At 41.4% G+C, this 20,978-nt stretch overlaps 1 protein-coding gene across 1 annotated transcript in view; it reads right to left on the bottom strand.

Annotated features, from left to right (window-relative positions):
- LOC120570993 (zinc finger protein 79-like) overlaps positions 1 to 20,400 on the bottom strand; it is a gene marked incomplete at its 5' end in the record, with an annotated part of 41,942 nt that extends 21,542 nt beyond the window's left edge. The window contains 6 exons of the mRNA XM_039819676.1: positions 2,475 to 2,582; positions 7,058 to 7,144; positions 10,502 to 10,553; positions 12,053 to 12,793; positions 13,022 to 13,173; positions 20,349 to 20,400. Of these exons, the coding sequence (XP_039675610.1) occupies positions 2,475 to 2,582; positions 7,058 to 7,144; positions 10,502 to 10,553; positions 12,053 to 12,793; positions 13,022 to 13,173; positions 20,349 to 20,400 (1,192 nt within the window). The remainder of the gene's footprint in view (positions 1 to 2,474; positions 2,583 to 7,057; positions 7,145 to 10,501; positions 10,554 to 12,052; positions 12,794 to 13,021; positions 13,174 to 20,348) is intronic.
- Between the last annotated feature and the right edge of the window lie 578 nt (positions 20,401 to 20,978).

Here is a 20,978-nt window from a genome sequence, read left to right on the forward strand (position 1 = left end):
ACTGATTCTAACCCAATTTGACAATGATCTGCTTGATGTTTGTAACTATTACTTCAAAGTGAATTGACTGATTGATTGAATTACATTTCCCCCAGGGTTAAGAGAATAGTTATGAAGAGAAGCAGAGATATTCAGAGCTTTTTCTTCAAAAAAGAAAAGAGCCATGGTTATTGTTTTTACGACTTCAGGTACTCAAATGAGCAAAGTGATGGTGACACCGATGACAGAGAGGCTCCTCATGTTGTACATGCTGCCCCACCTGGACCTCACGGTATGTTGTGACATTTTATCTTTCAGTTTACACGGCATTATGAGTGCCTTCCATTTAAAAAACATGGAAGTTGTTATACTGACCACAAACTCACTTTGAAACTAATCATTTTGAATGAAACTTCATAAAAACTGAAATAAGGACTGATCATGATTATTTATAATTTACAGACGTTTCACAGTCCAGAGCAGCAGGTCCTACACAGCCTCAACTTTAAGGTATTTCCGTGAACCATGCTAGGCAACAGGAAGAGGTCCTTCAACAGCGAGTGGTATAAACAACATCCATGGCTGGAGTACTCCCAAAGCCAAAACTCTGCCTATTGTTTTGCATGTTGACACTTCTCTTTGCCAAACACCCCAGCATCTTAACCATCCATGACTCTAAGTCTTAACTGTTTGATTTAAATAAACTTTCTAATGTATCAAAATCTGAATCAAAGCCAACATTTCAATTTATACCTTCATCAGGGCCTTGGACATGAATACTGTCTGGGTTGAAAACCACTTGTTGCACATTTACATCACAAGGCATCCTATAGAATGACATTATTCAGTCATCAGGCCATCATCTGTGTTACCTGTATTGTTACCTATGTTTGCTTTACTAATTTAAGTGCCATCTTGTGGTTAAATAAAAACACACCTGGCAAAGAACAAACCAAAAAATTCAAATTCCAGTATCTCCAACAAATTATATTTAAGCTAAAAATAATAACATAAACTAAGCATGTAAAGAACAACAAATATTTCAGTTTTATTCCTTACAAGCTTAGTTTATCTTTTGCTTACAGATACACTTTTTAATAAGGTCCTTTCTTTAAGCATTTTGGTTTGTTCCGTTGCCTGGATTGCTGTGTTTTTAATGTAACCCCAAGATGGCGCCTCAATTAGTAAAGGAAACACAGGTAACAATACAGGTGACACAGATGACGAGCTGATGAATGATAAATGTTATTCTATAGGATGAGTTAAGAGCAGTTGGATTTTGCTACTCTAATCTAACTTGTGAAGAGACTTGGACTTTAATCCACTACAAGGAAATAGCTCTTTGAAAATTTGTGCTCTATCCTAAACATAATTACTGATACTAAAAATAGTCATGTTAAAATAACCAGAGATATTTGAGGACTGTGATAGGTGAAAATGTAATAATAAAATGACTTTTAACAGCATAGATACCTTTATTTGACAGTTACGAGACAGGAAATCATGGGAGAGAGAGGGGATGTGACATTCAGCAAAGGACCAGGATTCGAACCGGTGTCGGCTGCGTACGTATACGCATTAAACTTCCCTATGCCACCCCACACTAGCTTTGTGTCCCATCTTGGCCACCCCAGTAAAAATGTCCTGGATACGCCACTGGAAACATCAGAGCAGGGGGAATGAGAAGGGGAAACGCCAGAGCAGAGGGAATGAGAGGGGGAAACACCAGAGCAGGGGGAGTGAAAGAGGGGGGGGGGACACCAGAGCAGGGGGAATGAGAGGGGGAAACACCAGAGCAGGGGGAATGAGAAGGGGAAACGCCAGAGCAGGGGGAATGAGAGGGGAAAACACCAGAGCAGGGGGAGGAAAGAGGGGGGTGGGACACCAGAGCAGGGGGAATGAGAGGGGAAACACCAGAGCAGGGGGAGGAAAAAGGGGTGGGGGGGACACCAGAGCAGGGGGAATGAGAGGGTTAAACACCAGAGCAGGGGAATGAGAGGGTTAAACACCAGAGCAGGGGGAATGAGAGGGGGAAACACCAGAGCAGGGGGAATGAGAGGGGGAAACACCAGAGCAGGGGGAGTGAAAAGGGGGGTGGGGGGACACCAGAGCAGGGGAATGAGAGGGGGAAACACCAGAGCAGGGGGAGTGAGAGGGGGAAACACCAGAGGAGGGGGAATGAGAGGGGGAAACACCAGAGCAGGGGGAATGAGAGGGGAAAACACCAGAGCAGGGGGAATGAGAGGGGAAACACCAGAGCAGGGGGAGGAAAAGGGGGGGGGAGGGGACACCAGAGCAGGGGGAATGAGAGGGGGAAACGCCAGAGCAGGGGGGAAACACCAGAGCAGGGGGAATGAGAGGGGGGAACATAGCAGAAGATAATACTTTTTAAACCAAAACATAGCAATATAAATGTAGCCTCATACTACACAATAAACCAGCTACTCTTGAACTTCTGTGTTTTCCCCTAAAATCCCTGTTAACGTCGTTCCTACCTTTCTCTTCATCATCTTCACTCTGCACGGGGACAGGGCTGAATGGGAACAGTTCCTCCTCTTCCTCTTTAATGTGTGGGGGGGCCTCCGGCTCGTCTTCTTTAATCGCTGCAGGAAACAGAACAGACAATCTGAGAGGCTGCATGTAGAGGCAGATTTAAACCGATGTCAAACATTCAGTCATCACGACTAAGTTCTGATACCGCCTAGATATTATCTCTGATGCTGCCTAGATATTATCTCTGATGCTGCCTAGATCAGGGGGTTTCAAATTGGGTGAATGTGAGCCTCCCCTTAGAGTAGGTAAGGACAGCCGAGCCCCCTCCCCCCTTCCCCAAAATCCTATCCGCCTGCCCTAACCCACACACGCCTCTGCAGTAAATGCCATCTTTTGTGTGTTCCAGGCAATGATGCAAATTGGTTTCTGTCCACTTTGAATGCAGTGTGTTTTACGATGATAAAAGTACTGATTATTTACATGGAGTCTAGTGGGTTTGGCAAAGGCCTGTTAAAGGGGTGATAGAATGCAAACCCGATTTTACCTTGTCATAGTTGAATAATGACAGTTTAGTGGGTAACTAGGACATACAGAGAACCTCAAAATCCGATTGACATCTCTTTCTTCTGCAAATCTCAAAATTTGAAACTGCCTCTGAAAAACGGGCAAGTCTCAACGAGCCGCCTAGTTGACGTCAACTCAGCGGCTCCTCCTCATTTGGCTCTAATCTCTCTCTTTGTCACGCCCCAACATTTACATAACATAGCTACACAACTGACCTGATCAGATCAGGTAGTCTTCTGAATCTAGGTCGTGCAGATCTCAGAAATTGTATACACTGTTCAGCTGCTATTTTACCATTAAATTCACTTCTGAGACTTCTTTATGCGAGAAATCAACTATGTAGAGGTCAAATATGGGCCGTTTTACGGAAATGGATGTGTAATTGCAAATTTTGTCCGACTGTGTGTCGGAGTTCAGATGCTGGTGCTGCCTGTGTAGCTGTCTCACCACCTGGCCTGCCTTCCTTCACAGACCCCGGCCTGCTGTGAGGTAGATTGAGCTCCGTCGCGGCTGGCAGCCCACAGCACTCCATACCCGCGCAAAGTCACCGTTTTTTGGGTTGGTGGACTACCAAACGCCACTGGCTGGACAGAGCTCCGGGGCCTGCAGCTCCCCTCTTCCTGCTAAATGGCCGGTGTGTGTGAGTGAGAGCGCGGTCAGCGAGCTTGTTACGCCAGTAATCTCTTACCACAGGTTCCAGTTAACCTTATAATGTGTTTAATTATAATGTGTTGAGTTATTTAAACAAACGATCGGTAAAATAAACGCCTCTTGTCCGCGAGTCTGGATGGAGCTCTATCAATTAGAGCTAGCTAGCAAACTGTAAATATACTCTAATTACGCCGAAAATGAAGCTAACTAGCCGCAATCTGTACACATAGGATTGAAGGGACAGTCGCAGCTAAAGAAACCCCTAGTGTTCACAAAAATTCATTAAATTGAAATCTGACACCATTGTTAGCTGTATAAGACCTTGGGGTAGAGGTTATATAAGTGGCGTGACGAAATTCAAACTGTAAATATACTATAGTTATGCCGAAAGTGTAGCTAGCTAGCCGCGATATTTTCCCATTGTATTGAACGGGACACATAGCTAGCTAGCTGCTCCTCCTCCTAAAAAGTCCCCTCACGTTCATAAAAAATGCCTTAAATTCAAATCAGACTGTTAGCTTTTGTTAGCTTTGTAAGACCTTGGGGTAGCTGTCATATAAGTGTTGTGACGAAATTCAAACTGTAAATATATTATAGTTATGCCGGCAGCCGGCCGCGGAGCCCCGGTAGTGCAGTGATCCACAAAGGGTGACTTTGCCCTGGGTATGGAGCCCAGCAGGCTGCTGCTTTCTCGTCAGTTCAGTTCAGTTCAATTTTATTTATATAGCACGTTTAAAAACAACCTCAGTTGACCAAAGTGCTTAACATGCTCCAAAAGCAACGAAACAATAAACACAAACAAGGCACAATATACAACAGTAGAAAAAGAATAATGTCAAGATATCAAAGCTCAACTTGAATTAAAAGCCAATGCGTAGTAATGGGTCTTAAGCAAGGACTTGAACGTTCCAATGGTCCGAGCTGTTCTTACATGAATGGGTAAACTATTCCAGAGGTTTGGAGCAGCCACTGAAAAGGCTCGGTCACCTTTGGTTTTTAACCTGGATCTGGGCACATCGAGGAGCATCTGATTGGACGACCTCAGTGCTCTGACAGGCGTGTGGACATGTAAGAGCTCTGATAAGTAAGACGGCGAGAACCCATTTAAGATCTTAAAAACAATTAATACAATTTTAAATTCAATCCTGAAACAAACAGGAAGCCAGTGGAGCGTGGCCAAAACCGGTGTAATATGGTCACGCTTTTTAGTCCCGGTTAAAGAGTCGAGCTACTGCGTTCTGGACTAACGCAACCGACGCAAAGGGATGACTGATCCAATCCAACATACAGTGAGTTACAGTAGTCCAAACGGGACGTAATAAATGCATGTATGACTCTCTCAAAGTCTTTGCGTTGCAGGTAAGGCTTGACCTTAGCCAAAAGTCTCAGCTGGAAGAAGCTAGTTTTAACAACAGAACTAATCTGTTTGTCAAATTTAAAAGCACTGTCAAAAATCACTCCCAGATTTCTGGTAAAAGGATGAATTTGGGAACCTAAAGTACCAAGAGCATCTACACAGGCACTGAAATGTTCAGCACGACCAAACACAACAACTTCGGTCTTATTGTCATTAAGACAGAGAAAATTCTGATCCAACCATATTTTGAGATCACTCAAGCAGTTTAACAACGGCTGGATAGTGTCCTTCTCATTGTTTGTTACAGGCAAATAGATTTGTACATCATCTGCAAAACAATGGAAAGAAATGTTGTGTTTTTTCAAAATGGACCCTAAGGGCAGCATGTACAAAGAAAATAGCATGGGTCCCAAAATGGAACCTTGGGGGACCCCACAGGAAAGAGGGGCAGCAGATGAAGAGCAGTTACCAATGTGGACTGAAAAACTCCTATCTGTCAAGTAGGATTCAAACCATTTTAAGGCAATGCCCGTAATGCCAACACTTTGTTTGAGTCGGGATAAAAGAATAGAGTGGTTAACAGTGTCAAAGGCCGCAGTCAAGTCTAAAAGCACTAAAACAGCGGAGTTTCCTGAGTCGACCGCTAAGAAGGTATGGTAGACTCTTAGAAGGGCAGTTTCAGTACTGTGACGAGGCTTGAAACCAGACTGGAACTTTTCATGAATACTAAAATCATCTAAAAATGATTGAAGTTGATTAAAAACAACCTTCTCCAATACTTTAGATAAAAACGGTAGTTTTGAAATAGGTCTAAAATTAGACAAAACTAACGGATCCAAATTTTTCTTTTTTAAAAGTGGTTGCACAACAGCATGTTTAAAAGCAGCTGGAACACACCCTGAGCTAAGAGATGAGTTAACCAAGGATAAAATACTGGGCCCAACAGTGTTAAAAACATCTTTAAGTAAGCGTGCAGGGATACTATCCTGCAAGCAATTAGCCGGACGAAGCTGCTTGACTATGTCAGAGAGAAGGTGGAGTGAAACTGGCTCAAACTGCTGGAAGACAGCTGGGCATAAAGAGGTAACAGAGGGGTCACTGGTAAAAGCAGGGGATGAAAAGCTCAGGCCGGCAATTTTATCTATGAAGTGTTTCAGGAAGTTTTCACACAACAATGTGGATGGCACAGCACAGTCAGTTTCACAAGGGTTAATAAGTGAGTTAAACACTTTAAAAAGAACTTGAGGCCTCTGGATGTTACTTGAAGTTTGTCCTTCTTCCACTTTCTCTCAGCTGTTCTGCAGGCCCGTCTGAGAGAGCGGGTGTTGTCATTCAGCCAAGGTTCTTTAAGAGTTTTTGTGCGTTCCTCCCTCAATGGGGCAACAGAGTCCAGTATCTCTGTACAAGTAGAGTTGAAGATGTTGGCGAGTTCCTCCACATTAAGAAAATCACCAGGATTATAAAGCACTGAGTTTTTAAAAGCAGCAGAAAACTGTGAGGCAGTTTGAGGGTTAATTGCACGGACACAACGTGCGGGGGAAACAGACAAAGTGTCCGAGCAGGGGACAACAATAGTAAATAAAACAGGCAGATGATCTGAAATGCATGTGCCGCATATTTCACTAATGGCAACATCTAAGCCATATGACAGCACAAGGTCCAAAGTATGTCCTTTTTCGTGCGTCGGGCCAGTGACAGACTGCGTGAGACTAAAAGAGTCAATAAGATTAAGAAAATCCTTAGACATCGGTCTGGATTCGCAGCACACATGTATATTAAAATCACCAACGATCAAAAAGCGATCATATTTCAAAGCAATTCGAGCCACAAAGTCTGCAAAGTCCTGAATAAAATCCTTATTAAACTTCGGAGGTCGATAAACCACAGCACATAAAACAGTAACTGGAAGATGTGTCTCAAACAGCTGCAGCTCAAAGCTGGAACAGCTGTCAAACGGAATCTCCCGACATGGAAAAGCACACTTAAACACAGCGGCTAATCCTCCACCTTTACCTGTGGTCCGAGGGGAGCTGAGGAAGCCACATCGGGGAGGAAGAAGTTCAGAAAATGGCGTGAGCTCGCCATCATGAAGCCAGGTTTCTGTTAAGAACAAAAAATCCAACTCACGAGAAGTGAAGAAGTCATTGAGGAGAAAAGTCTTGTTGGCTAGCGATCTAGCATTAAACAAAGCAAGGCGAAGAGTTTGATCCTCACTGGCTGGAGGCGCCGCACGATCCAGCGGGCGCAGGTTCAAAAAATCCACCCCACCTCGGCGGAACCGAGCACGCATGGGAGAAGATCCAAGTACTGACCTGGCCCGTGGTGCTGTCAGCAGGTGGTCTCAGGTGGTGTCAGACTGTGTGGAGCTCCTAAAGTCCGAAACGTCTTACCGAATTTGCAATTAGCCATTAATTTTCGAATTTGGTAATGAAACATTGCAGTGTCTGGAATATGAGATTCTGTTGTGTCTCTAGTGTGTGTATGGGGATTCGCTAAACCAATCAGCGCGCAGCTCATCTAAATATTCATGAGCATAACATATTTGGAAGAAAAGCTCTTGTTACAAATAGGACCAAAACACAGGGATGCATAAGGGCCAATAAAATATCAACCAGGCCATTTTCAGCCCAACCAATGTTACATACCCCATTAGGAGACCATAAGGAACAGTGTGAAATACCCTATATAATCATTCTATCACCCCTTCAAAGAGCAAAGATTACAATAGATCTTATGAACAAATGCTTATTTCCATTCGTCCTATCGTTGCTGAGAGAAGAGATCCCAGGAAGGAGAGAAAGATCAACTGAAGGTTTAATGACCAAACCTGCTCTGTGTAGCCGAAGCTGAGGGTTGTAAACAGCGTCCAGTAGCTCCCGTTGTCGCTCGTTCTCCTCTTTTGAACGACAAAGTTCCTCCTCGTACTCTGCTATCGTTCTTTCAAACAGCCCAAATATCTCTTCAGCAGCCGCAGTTAGTCGCTGCTCCACCAACGCTCTCAGCATCTGGACTTTACACATTTTACCTCTTTCTCTACACAACTAAGACACTCTGCTAACACTCCTTTCTGCTAGACGCCATCTTGTTCAAAGTGTGAAGTTAGCTGCAGTGAATACTACAGCTTCCGGTGCAGATAATTTGCTACGCTTCAAAATAAAAGTCCGGAAGTGTTTCCAGATTTCCTCTGAGAAACACACAGGAATATAAATGATTAAAACACACGTTTGAAGAAAAGACAAACACTTCATTCAATTTTCAGAGCTCTGATAAAACAATGAACCAAATTAAAGATGATAGTAGCAGTGGCGTTTTCTCTAGGAGGCCAAAGGTTGCCCTCCCCATAAAAATATATATCAGAAATAAATACATTTTATTTTTAAGGCTGCTGAAGTCCAAGGCTTTGCTCTGGTACTCCATAAAATGTGATGAAAAGTCAACAGCACTCTTAATGCACTAAAAGCTATATATATATATATATATATATATATATATATATATATATATATATATATATAAGAAACAAACAGGACCGAAAAGGTGTAGGCTGAAGCCTGAGTTTATTACACCTACCCATTTTACATGAATTATAGTCTTTCATACGAAGATGAAAGTTACAGAAACTAAGTATACACTATATAACCCAGTACAACACGAAAAATCCCATTCGTTTTGTGTACCATTTGGTATTCACATTTCTGTTTTATATAAGATAAGATAAGATAAGATAATGCTTTATTGTCTGTTACACAAGCTCTGCTATGTGCATGTACTATATTCTGTGTGTTTACCATTGTTACCAACAAGTTAGCGGACTGCCGTCCGCCGAGTTGCCCTCTTTGCTATCTGTCTGCTCAGCTGCTGTGCTGGCTCGATGGTGTTTTAAGCCCCCAACTAGGCCTTCAAGGCAGCGCTGCGACCGTCGTCTTCTACCATAACCATTGCTAATCCTAGTGCCGCCTGGAAGACGACGTTGGGGGCTTCAAACACCAAACTCTGTGGTGCAAAGCGTCTGCCCTCAGGATTGTCGGTAAACGTTTTTTTTCTTTTTACTTTGACAAATTGTCAAGTTTCCAATTGACTGAATATATGTTATTGTTACATTATGTTGTTAATACATGTTTTAAATTTGACAATGTAATGTGGTATATTGTGAACAAAAGTCAGATATTATATTACATACAAGTCTAGTCTAAAAATGGCATAGCAACCTGTGCTTTAAAAAAAAGTAAAAATCGACATTAGAATCGAAAATGTAATCAAATCTAGAATTTGGAGAATCGTGACACCACTACTTTGTACATTAGTGGTGCTATTGTAAGGTTGACAAGTTCACTAAATTGAAGTACCTGTAAGTTTATAAATAACTGATTTGTCGGTTCACGATAATTTGCCCCATTTATGATTCTGATTGCTCTCTTTTGAAGTAAGAAAATTGGATTTGTGATTGTTTCAAATATTTTCCCCCAAACTTCCATAAGTTAAATATGGCTCCCAGAAATCAGTTTTCATATACTCTTTCTATTTCAATATTATCTAACATAATATGTCTAAAATTCTTGAAATTCTGATGTCCAAATATTATGTATTTAGTTTTATTTATGTTCAGTGACAGCTTGTTAAGATTAAACCATCGTTTTAAAGAGTCTAGTTCAGTTTCCACTGCATCCAAAAGCGGCTCAAGGTTTTTGCCAGAACAAAACAAGTTGGTGTCATCAGCAAACAAAACCCAATTTTATATTTTAGACACATTACAAATGTCATTTACGTACAAAAGAAACAATCTTGGACCCAGAACTGAGCCTTGTGGGACCCCACATGTAACCCTCAATAAATCAGACTTCTTGTTTAATTTAACCCCACATTTTTCCAGTTTGGTCATTAACAGTTTATGGTTAATTGTATCAAAGGCTTTTTTTTCAATCTATGAAAACGCCTACAGTGAATTCCTTATTATCCATAGCTGTAGATATTTGTTCTATTAGCTCCATCACTGCCATTGTAGTGGACCGGTTTGATCTGAAGCCATATTGATGTTCACTCAGTAGATTGTGTTTTTCTATGAAATGACCAAATCTATGGATAAAAAGCTTTTCTAATATTTTTGAGGTCTGTGGAAGGAGAGACGTTGGTCTGTAGTTTGAGAAAGAGTGCTTATCTCCATTTTTGTAGATTGGAATGACCTTCGCAACTTTCATTTGATTTAGAAATGACTGATTAAATATATGAGTCAGGGGTTTCACTATACTATGTACAATGTTTTTAACTAAAGCCACGTCAATACAATTACTATTAGTAGATTTCTTATTCTTGAACTTATTTACCACTTCAACCAACTCCAACCCACTGCCGCTGTGCCTAACGTTAGCGGTCCGCTGACTCACTGCCTTTGGGTCTAACTTTAGCGGTCCGCTGACCCGTTGTCGCTGGGTCTAACTGTTCCTCTTCATTCCCTCCGACCTGCATCGAGCGTCTCTCCTCCCAGCGAGCTTCGACACAGTTTAAGGCCCCACTGACGGGTAATGTCAGTGGACAACTTACAACAATCAACATTTTGTTGTGTACCCATCAAATGACCACAGCAAACAGTCCAATGGCCTTTCTATCCATTTTGTTTCTATGCGAGGACACCATGAAGACTCCAGAGACTGCTGATATTCACTCCATGCAGATTTATTTGTTACATTTTAACAAACAAACTGAGATGCCTCGGACACATCAACTGACCACCGGCGATAGTCCAATAGACAACTGAATCTAAGTTTCATATGACTCTCTTCTTATACAGCGTTTTGGGCGGTGTCAGTTGGACACATTCACGCCCACAGTTATCTCATGTTTGTTACATCTTTAGATGGACCTGAACTGGTGATATTTTTTACTTCTAACAGTCCTCTCATCTTCCTTTTCTTAAGTACACCTAGGTCGTTGTGACCCAGACAATAACTATTAACGTACATGCTAGTCAACAGATGGTTTACTTCAAATAATTTCACTTTGTTTCATCCTGGAGGGTACTCAGCATGTCCTGGTGTACCACACCGGTCATATCAAACAATTATATTTATTTATTGTTTAAGCTTTACCATGGCCTAATTCGTGGCATAGGAGACACTATACGTGTCAAAAGACCTTAATCATGTTGGTCTCACAGATCATATTATCTTGGAACATAGCAATGCACAAGTGAGTTTTTATAGTTTTATAGAGATCATAATATGTCCATCTCAGCTTTGCTTCAAAGAGAAAACTCCTCCGCTCCCTGACAGGAAACACCTTGCTAGGCTAACTTCCCTATGCTACCTCCATCACATCTCCCTTGTTTAAACTAAAGATAGCTTTCAACCTGCACTTCCTGTCTACCTGACACAGAGAGAAAAGTCTCCTCTCAGAGACTGCTGGGCCTAAATTGTGCCTAAACATGATACACAAAATTAAAACATGAACCCAAAATGTATTGAATAAACTCCCATATTGATACATGATTAATAGTGAATCTTGCTAAAAATATGTTCCTAAGAAAGAAGTGAATATATGTGTGGGCCCTATAAAATATTGGGTGGTTACATTTTTCTGCTTTCTTGATTATAATTGATTATAAGACAGACATTACAAGACAAAACAATATCTAATAAAATATTAAAATAAGAGTGTACTTTTTGCTACCACACAATATAATGTATTCTATCTAGATAAGGACCACAATGGAAACAAGTCTTTGGGCTTTATTGTGTTTTTATCCTTTTGAACACCTCTTGTTCATTGTTGTTCAATAAAGTTTTCAATTCAATTCAATTCAATTCAAAGATGTTAATACATAAAGATTTTTGTTTAATACTTGAGAAGTTTAGCTTGGACTTAAATGCACAAACATTATTCCATGTCACCAGTCTCAGGTTCAGAAGAGTCTCCAGTCTGGTCTTCAGTCTCTGGTTGTAAAAGTGGATGTGAGTTCCTGGCTGGTTCTGGTCCTCCACAGTCCTCTCCATCAGCTTCTGTTTCCATCTGACCAACACATTTATGTGTTTTGACATCAGAACGCCAGGCAAATCTTTTGTTACAAACACTGCAACTGTATCTTCTTTCTCCTGTGTGGACTGCCATGTGTGACCGTAAACTTCCTCTCTGTGTAAAAGATTTATTACAAACTGAGCAGCTGAAAGGCTTCTCTCCTGTGTGGATTCTCATGTGTTTCTGTAAATCTCCTCTCCGTGTAAAATATTTATTGCAAACTGAGCAGCTAAAAGGCTTTTCTCCTGTGTGGATTCTCATGTGTGAACGTAAATCTCCATTATGTGTAAAATATTTCTTACAGACTGAGCAGCTATAAGGCTTCTCTCCTGTGTGGATTCTCATGTGTTTCTGTAAAGATCCACTCTGTGAAAAACATTTCTTACAGACCGAGCAGCTGAAAGATTTTTCTCCAGAATGAGTCCTCATGTGTCTCTTCAGGGTTCCACTTACAGTGAAAGCTCTACCACACTCAGAGCAGCTGAAAGGTTTTTCTCCTGTGTGGATTCTAATGTGTTTTTGTAAATGTCCACTTCGTGTAAACGATTTATTACAAACACTGCAGCTAAACGGTTTTTCTCCTGTGTGGATTCTCATATGCATCTTCAGACGTGACTTGAAGCCAAATCTTCTCCCACACTCAGAGCAGCTGAATGTTTTCTTACATCTTGAATCATGTTTCAGAGAGTTTAAAGCTGACTGAGGTTCTCTGGTCTCCTTCCAATCAGCACTGTCATCATTCTCAGGATCAGAAGAGTCTCCAGTCTGGTCTTCAGTCTCTGGTTGTAAAAGTGGATGTGAGCTCCTGGCTGGTTCTGGTCCTCCACAGTCCTCTCCATCAGCTTCTGTTTCCATGTGTTGAGTTTGTCTCTGATGAAGCTGTGAGGACTGAGCTTCCTCTTCATCATCTTCACTCTTCACAGGGACAGGAGTGAATGGGAACTTGGTGATATCAGCCTCCTCCAGCCCTTGAAGCTGCTCTCCCTCCTGACTGCTCCACAGTTCCTCCTGTTCCTCTTTAATGTGTGGGGGGGGCTCTGGCTCCTGCTGGTCCACACTGGAGATACACTCCTGCTGCTCAGGGGGAACCTCTTCTTTAACCACCAACAGCTGCTCAACATCTGTAGGAAACACATACAGGGAAATGTTGTGGAACTGTATCTTATCACCTGGATTGTAATTGTTATAAAGATATACTGGTTGTTCAGTCAGTTACTTAGGTTACATCTACACTACTAGTCTTCCTTTTCAGCCAGCGAAAACTGTTGGAAAGGCTGTTGACTGACATATTAGGGCAAGAGGTTGTGGTGAAATCATGCAACTGTGCCGTTAAGCGCAAAGTGGCGCAGTCGGTAATTAAAGTGACTATGTAACTTTTTAGTTTTTCTGTAACTGTCATTTTTCATATTATTATCTGAAATGAGCTGTAACAGCAAACGAGACTCTATATTTAGGTAGTTTTTATATTAGTGCCATTGCTCAGGTTAAATTTTTCCAGCATAGTCACAGAATGATTTATGGCAGGTAGACCGCACCGTACACAGACAACAACAGTAACACATTCTGAAGGGTCACAGACTTCTTTATAACACCGGAAACGCCTGTGTTAGTGTATCCAGCCAGGTGAAAGGTAGCAGAAGATATATTTTTATGGGCTAAGTGTAGTTGTATTTTAATGTTATTTGAGAAGTTATCTGCTGTAGTGATGACTGATACTGGGGCAGGACCATCACAGAAAAGAAGGAAATTAAATGAAGAACAACTAAAAGCTAAAAGGGAACGTGACGACAGATGAAAACGCGAGTCAACTTCAGTGGGGCTTTCAACAGATGGAGACAATTACGGGATTGTATCGGATTCCATAAATACCCCGAATAGGCCCTCAGGTAAGTAGGCTAAGTTACCGTAAGCAACAGTTGAAATGCAGCGATGCATCTGTAACGTATTCTCTTATTGCAAATGAATAATTTTCTTTCTGAGCAAAACATTGATCGCAACTATATGACCTCTCGTTAACACTAACTCAGTAATACAGTGGGCAATAAAGCCCCGGAAAGAAAAGACCTTTACGACAGCAGATGTGGTAAAAACACTACCACTTGTGTCCAAAGCGGCAACTAGAATTAACACAAACTGAAAGTTACATGTAGCCACATTAAGAGGCACAACAAGAGACTTGTCAGAATAACAGAGTGCGAAGTGGAATTTACTTCATTCAAATGGTTCAAGTTGTGTGTGTCTCTGATGAACAGTGAGTAAAACCTGTCATTTTTGTCTGATCTGGACATTATTTGAGTCTTTCACTGTGTTTTTGTGAGACTTTTGTTGATGCAGAGCTAATCGAATCACCATGTGGCTTCTTAATGCTAATGCTAGGTTAGCTGTAAATTTCTAGTTAAGAGTAAGACTGTAGTATTTGGACAATGTTGACATTCTCCTATGTAAATGACATGGATGTCTGTTTTTATTGCAAATTAATGGACCAACCTGTGTTATTTCTTTCCCCAAGCAGTACACCCCTAACTGTAACCATCACCTATACAGTCCTAAGTTAATACCTATTCAATAATAATTGGTCCTCTGAGCTGGAAGTGAAGTTTTCCCCCGATCTCAGGATGCAGCCTAGTTTCACATACAGTGGGGCCTTACCAGGATCAACACCTCCAAAGAGGCAGTTACAACATCCTATACAAATCTATAAGCGGACCACCACCAATAATTGGTCCTTCGATCCAGAAGTCTCTGTGCCTCTAACCTGTTAACAGAGAACAACTGGAAATGCATGGAAACGCACTGTGTGTGTGTATATGTATGTGTGTGTGCGTGTGTGTGTGTGTTAATCATACACTCTAAGAAGTATCTGTGTTTCACAGTTGTATTTCTGTTTATTTGCATAATGGCACAAAGCGTCATACATCAAAAAAGCCTTTAAAGCGTCAAAATAAGCGTCAAACATCAAAGCATAAAAAAGCGCTGAAGCAGGGGGAAGAAAGCTTTCAATTTATTAAAGAACAGATTTCATTTTCAGAACTTTACTAACTGAGCAGCTGTGTCTGATAGACTTTTAAATAACAGAAGATGTTCTGTATTCTAACTGTATCTACACACAACGTTTCGGTTTTTAACTATGGGACAAAGTCCGGGTAACGAGCTGCCACAACTTTCTCTGTTATTCTACAGATCTATTTCTTAGAGTGTAGCTGTGGAGCAAAACGTTTCATTTTAAACCGTAATCTGATGTAACATAAAATGAAAGTTAGAACAACAAGTTAGACATTTTCAGCGATAGTGGAGACCATGCTCGTAGTTGCCATTGTAACGTTCGTAGCTTTAGCCCAGAGAACGAGACGTTGTGACCGATAAGACCCAATCAGGAGGAGAAACGTTGGCGTCAGTGGTGCCAAAAGTCTCCGTTTGGAGCCGTTGAGACTGAAACACAACCCTGCAGATTCCAAACCACAACGGGTCAATGTCTCCGGTTTAGGGGCTCAGAATCGCCAGAGAAGGGGGAATGAGAGGGGGAAACACCAGAGCAGGGGGAATGAGAGGGGAAACACCATAAAAGGGGGAATGAGAGGGGAAAACGTCAGAGCAGGGGGAATGAGAGGGGAAACGACAGAGCAGGGGGAATGAGAGGGGGAAACACCATAAAAGGGGGAATGAGAGGGGAAACGGCAGAGCAGGGGGAATGAGAGGGGAAACATAGCAGAAGATAATACTTTTTAAACCAAAACGTAGCAATGTAAATGTAGCCTCATACTACACAATAAACCAGCTTCTCTTGAACTTCTGTGTTTTCCCCTAAAATCCCTGTTAACGTCGTTCCTACCTTTCTCTTCATCATCTTCACTCTGCACGGGGACAGGGCTGAATGGGAACAGTTCCTCCTCTTCCTCTTTAATGTGTGGGGGGGCCTCCGGCTCGTCTTCTTTAATCGCTGCAGGAAACAGAACAGACAATCTGAGAGGCTGCATGTAGAGGCAGATTTAAACCGGTGTCATACATTCAGTCATCACGACTAAGTTCTGATACCGCCTAGATATTATCTCTGATGCTGCCTAGATATTATCTCTGATGCTGCCTAGATATTATCTCTGATGCTGCCTAGATATTATCTCTGATGCTGCCTAGATATTATCTCTGATGCTGCCTAGATATTATCTCTGATGCTGCCTAGATATTATCTCTGATACCGCCTAGATATTATCTCTGATGCTGCCTAGATATTATCTCTGATACCGCCTAGATATTATCTCTGATGCTGCCTAGATATTATCTCTGATGCTGCCTAGATATTATCTCTGATGCTGCCTAGATATTATCTCTGATACCGCCTAGATATTATCTCTGATGCCGCCTAGATATTATCTCTGATGCTGCCTAGATATTATCTCTGATGCTGCCTAGATATTATCTCTGATGCTGCCTAGATATTATCTCTGATACCGCCTAGATATTATCTCTGATGCCGCCTAGATATTATCTCTGATACCGCCTAGATATTATCTCTGATGCTGCCTAGATATTATCTCTGATGCTGCCTAGATATTATCTCTGATGCTGCCTAGATATTATCTCTGATACCGCCTAGATATTATCTCTGATGCCGCCTAGATATTATCTCTGATGCTGCCTAGATATTATCTCTGATGCTGCCTAGATATTATCTCTGATACGCCCTAGATATTATCTCTGGTACGCCTAGATATTATCTCTGATACGCCCTGGATATTATCTCTGATGCTGCCTAGATATTATCTCTGATGCTGCCTAGATATTATCTCTGATGCTGCCTAGATATTATCTCTGATACCGCCTAGATATTATCTCTGATGCCGCCTAGATATTATCTCTGATGCTGCCTAGATATTATCTCTGATGCCGCCTAGATATTATCTCTGATGCTGCCTAGATATTATCTCTGATGCTGCCTAGATATTATCTCTGATGCTGCCTAGATATTATCTCTGATGCCGCCTAGATATTATCTCTGATGCTGCCTAGATATTATCTCTGATGCTGCCTAGATATTATCTCTGATGCCGCCTAGATATTATCTCTGATGCCGCCTAGATATTATCTCTGATGCTGCCTAGATATTATCTCTGATGCTGCCTAGATATTATCTCTGATGCTGCCTAGATATTATCTCTGATGCTGCCTAGATATTATCTCTGATGCTGCCTAGATCAGGGGTTTCAAATTGGGTGAATGTGAGCCTCCCCTTAGAGTAGGTAAGGACAGCCAAGCCCCCCCCCCCTTCCCCAAAATCCCGTCCGCCTGCCCTAACCCACACACGCCTCTGCAGTAAATGCCATCTTTTGTGTGTTCCAGGCAATGATGAGTTTCAACAACAACAACAACAACAACAACAATTGATAAAATGTAATTTGTTTTAATATTGTAGATTTTATTTAGCTGGCATCAACATTTGGCCTAATTGTAACTGGCCTGGCAACCCAAAGGCCAATATTTTGTTTGCAGGTCTGTGTGGAAACTTAATTTTGTTTAGCGTTACAAACTTAATTTCCTGCATTCTGGTGAATTTTTAGGCACTAATTTCTACCTTTTTCTAAATCAATATATGCTGAAAATATCTTTTTGTAAAGGGTAACATAGATTACAATCCAAATATAAAAACCTAAATGGAAAATATTGCAGTAAGGCTCTCAGGCATTCTGTATTGCTTTCAACTATTTATTCTCCTTTGGATCGACTTTGCTAATTATATCTGAGTCGGCACACATTTAGCCTATAGGAATAATTTACTCTTCCCTTCTCTTTTGCATCTTTTGTCGGGGAAGAAACCTCCTTAAATGTGCATATGACAATTATTCACCTCAATGATACATTAATTCATTTTAATGAATTAAGAAACCCATGGACTGTAATATTTCGTGCACATTTAAAATACAGTATATGTGTTCTTTGTGATTTGGAGGAGTCATGATATTTTGAGAAAAATAAAGTGATAATAGGCTATAGGCAACCCGGCTGTTTTCGGCAGCTGGACTGACTGTCACCAGGTAGCGGCCGCGTCTGACCACAGATCATGTCAACATGCTTCTCTTTCTCAACAAAAACCAGTAGACTGGTGCAGACGTTGTATGTGAGTTAGCCTACGGGTTATTTTTTTATTAGGCTTTGTCCCGTGCCTTGGATCGTTTTGAGTTACATTCTGTTTAAGAACGCCGGCTCGAAGCTGCAGGTTCTGCAGCGCATCTATAATCTATATCTATAACCTCCAGTTTAACTGCCACAAGTTGTTCTTCTTGTAATTAAGATCTCATTGAGGAAAAACACACTGTATTTTTGTATTTTCATTGCATAAAAAGTTAAATAAATTTTAATATAAAAATATTAATGATTAATCGATAGTCAATCGTTAATTCTCCCGACGATCTACGAAGAAAATTTAATTGAATGCCCATCCCTAACCTGCACCATAGTCTGCTGTGCATTATGTGATTGCTCTAGATCTTATAACTTCTGACAGACACAGAGCACAATTTGAGACTCTGGTCTCTGAATGACACAAAGTTTTGAAGTGGCTGTATTAGGGCTGGGCGATATGGAGTCAATCCGATATCACGATATTCTTGACCAAATACCTCGATATCGATATTGCGGCGATATTCTAGGGTTGACAATTGGTGCTTTAACAAAATATCTTCACACAAATAATCATCAGTAATGTGGACATAATGTCTAAGTGGGGAAAAGGCAAATAATAGAACAGATAGAACAGCCTTGTAAGTTCAGAAAAGTACATCACTTTACTGTAATGCAGCCTTTAAAACCAGGGAAAGACACTTATGTCATATCACGATATTACGATATCCAAATTCTAAGACGATATCTAGTCTCATATCACGATATCGATATAATATCGATATATTGCCCAGCCCTAGGCTGTACGCTGCTCTACATCAGAGGTGGAAAACCGAAACTACGGCAGAAATACAAGGAGCACAAACGCGTCACATCTGCCGCAGCATGCCCACAGCGCCTCCTTTATAAACTTGAAGCTGCGCACACCACGGAAGCCGCGGCGCTCATCTCTACTTGTACAGAGAGAGTGGACACTAAAAGCGACGCACAGACAGTCAACTTTTCAAAATACATTTGGGGCTACACTCAAAACATTCAGGGCTGAAGCCCCAAATCAGCTGACGCCGCATTTGCATTTAACAGTCAACTGCATTGAAGGCATGTTATCAGATCGAACAGATTCACATATTTTCACCACATTTTTTTAACGATTTTAGCCACATAAAACGTCAGATTTAAACAAACAAAATGCGGCATTCAAGTAATTTGCGCTACAAGAGCGGCATCAACCCTATGGCCCAACCAATTCATGCATTCAAGACAACACAATTTTGAGTTTCAATTTAATCATCCATATAAGTGGAACAATGAGGCTTTTGATGCGCAGAGGTGTTCGATGCGGTGCTGCGCTGCAGAGAGAAATAAACGCAAGTCGTCCTCCACCTGCAGCCTTGATCTGTATTTGTTTTTAATCAGGGTCAGTGCGGAAAACCCACACTCACAAAAGCAGGTGGAGGGGATCAGGACTTTCATAGCCTTAGTGGAGATCTGGGGGAACTCGCTCTCCACAGACAACCAAATCGGCATTTTTCCCGGTCTCTCACACACACACACACACACACACACACACACACACACACACACACACACACACACACACACACACACACACACACACACACACACGCACACGCACACACGCTCTCTCTCTCTCTAAGCCTCAGTGGTTACAATACTGTGCTGTTGTGTTCCAAGGTGAACATCACTACTATGTAACCATCACCTATACAGTCCTAAGGGAACACCTATTAAATAAGAACCTTTGTTTATCTAGAAAACAGCCCCGAAATCACCATCACCAAACCCACCAGACTCCATGTAAATAATCAGCACTTTTAGCGTGTATAGAGCCAGCATATCTTCACATGTAAATCGGTGAATTAAGGATTAATTTCAACCAAACCAGAGTGGTGATTGTTGGAACAGTGGAAAGATGAACCAAGACGGCTTTTGATAGTTTTATTGTGTTTCTGTCCACTTTGAATACAGTGTGTTTTACGATGATAAAAGTACTGATTATTTACATGGAGTCTGGTGGAGTTTGGCGAAGGCCTATTAAAGAGCGAAGATTACAATAGAGCTTATGAAAAAATGCTTATTTCCATACGTCCTATCATCATATGGTTGCTGAGAGAAGAGATCCCAGGAAGGAGAGAAAGATCAACTGAAGGTTTAATGAACAAACCTGCTCTGTGTAGCCGAAGCTGAGGGTTGTAAACAGCGTCCAGTAGCTCCCGTTGTCGCTCGTTCTCCTCTTTTGAACGACAAAGTTCCTCCTCGTACTCTGCTATCGTTCTTTCAAACAGCCCAAATATCTCTTCAGCAGCCGCAGTTAGTCGCTGCTCCACCAACGCTCTCAGCATCTGGACTTTACACATTTTACCTCTTTCTCTACACAACAAAGACACTCTGCTAACACACCTTTCTGCTAGACGCCATCTTGTTCAAAGTGTGAAGTTAGTCGCAGTGAAGACTAAAGCTTCCGGTCCATATCACTGGCTGAGCTTCAAAATAAAAGTCCGTAAGTGTTACCAGATTTCCTCTGAAAAACACACAGGAGTATAAATGATTAACCCTTGTGTGGTCCTTCGGGTCCCAGTGACCCGAAGGACAACACAAGGATTATGTACTTCCCTTTACTTTGTTGAGAATTGCTCTCTAAACCCTGTTTCTTGTTAAGTAAGTAAAGTTTATTTCTAGAACACATTTAAACACAGTTTAAGCTGACCAAAATGCTGTACAAACAAGAACTAAGGTGCTGTATTGACCCTTGTTTAGAGAGCAATTCTCAACAAAGTAAATGGAAGTACATAAT

This window comes from Perca fluviatilis, chromosome 13 (assembly GCF_010015445.1).
Source record: "Perca fluviatilis chromosome 13, GENO_Pfluv_1.0, whole genome shotgun sequence".
NCBI lineage: Eukaryota > Metazoa > Chordata > Actinopteri > Perciformes > Percidae > Perca > Perca fluviatilis.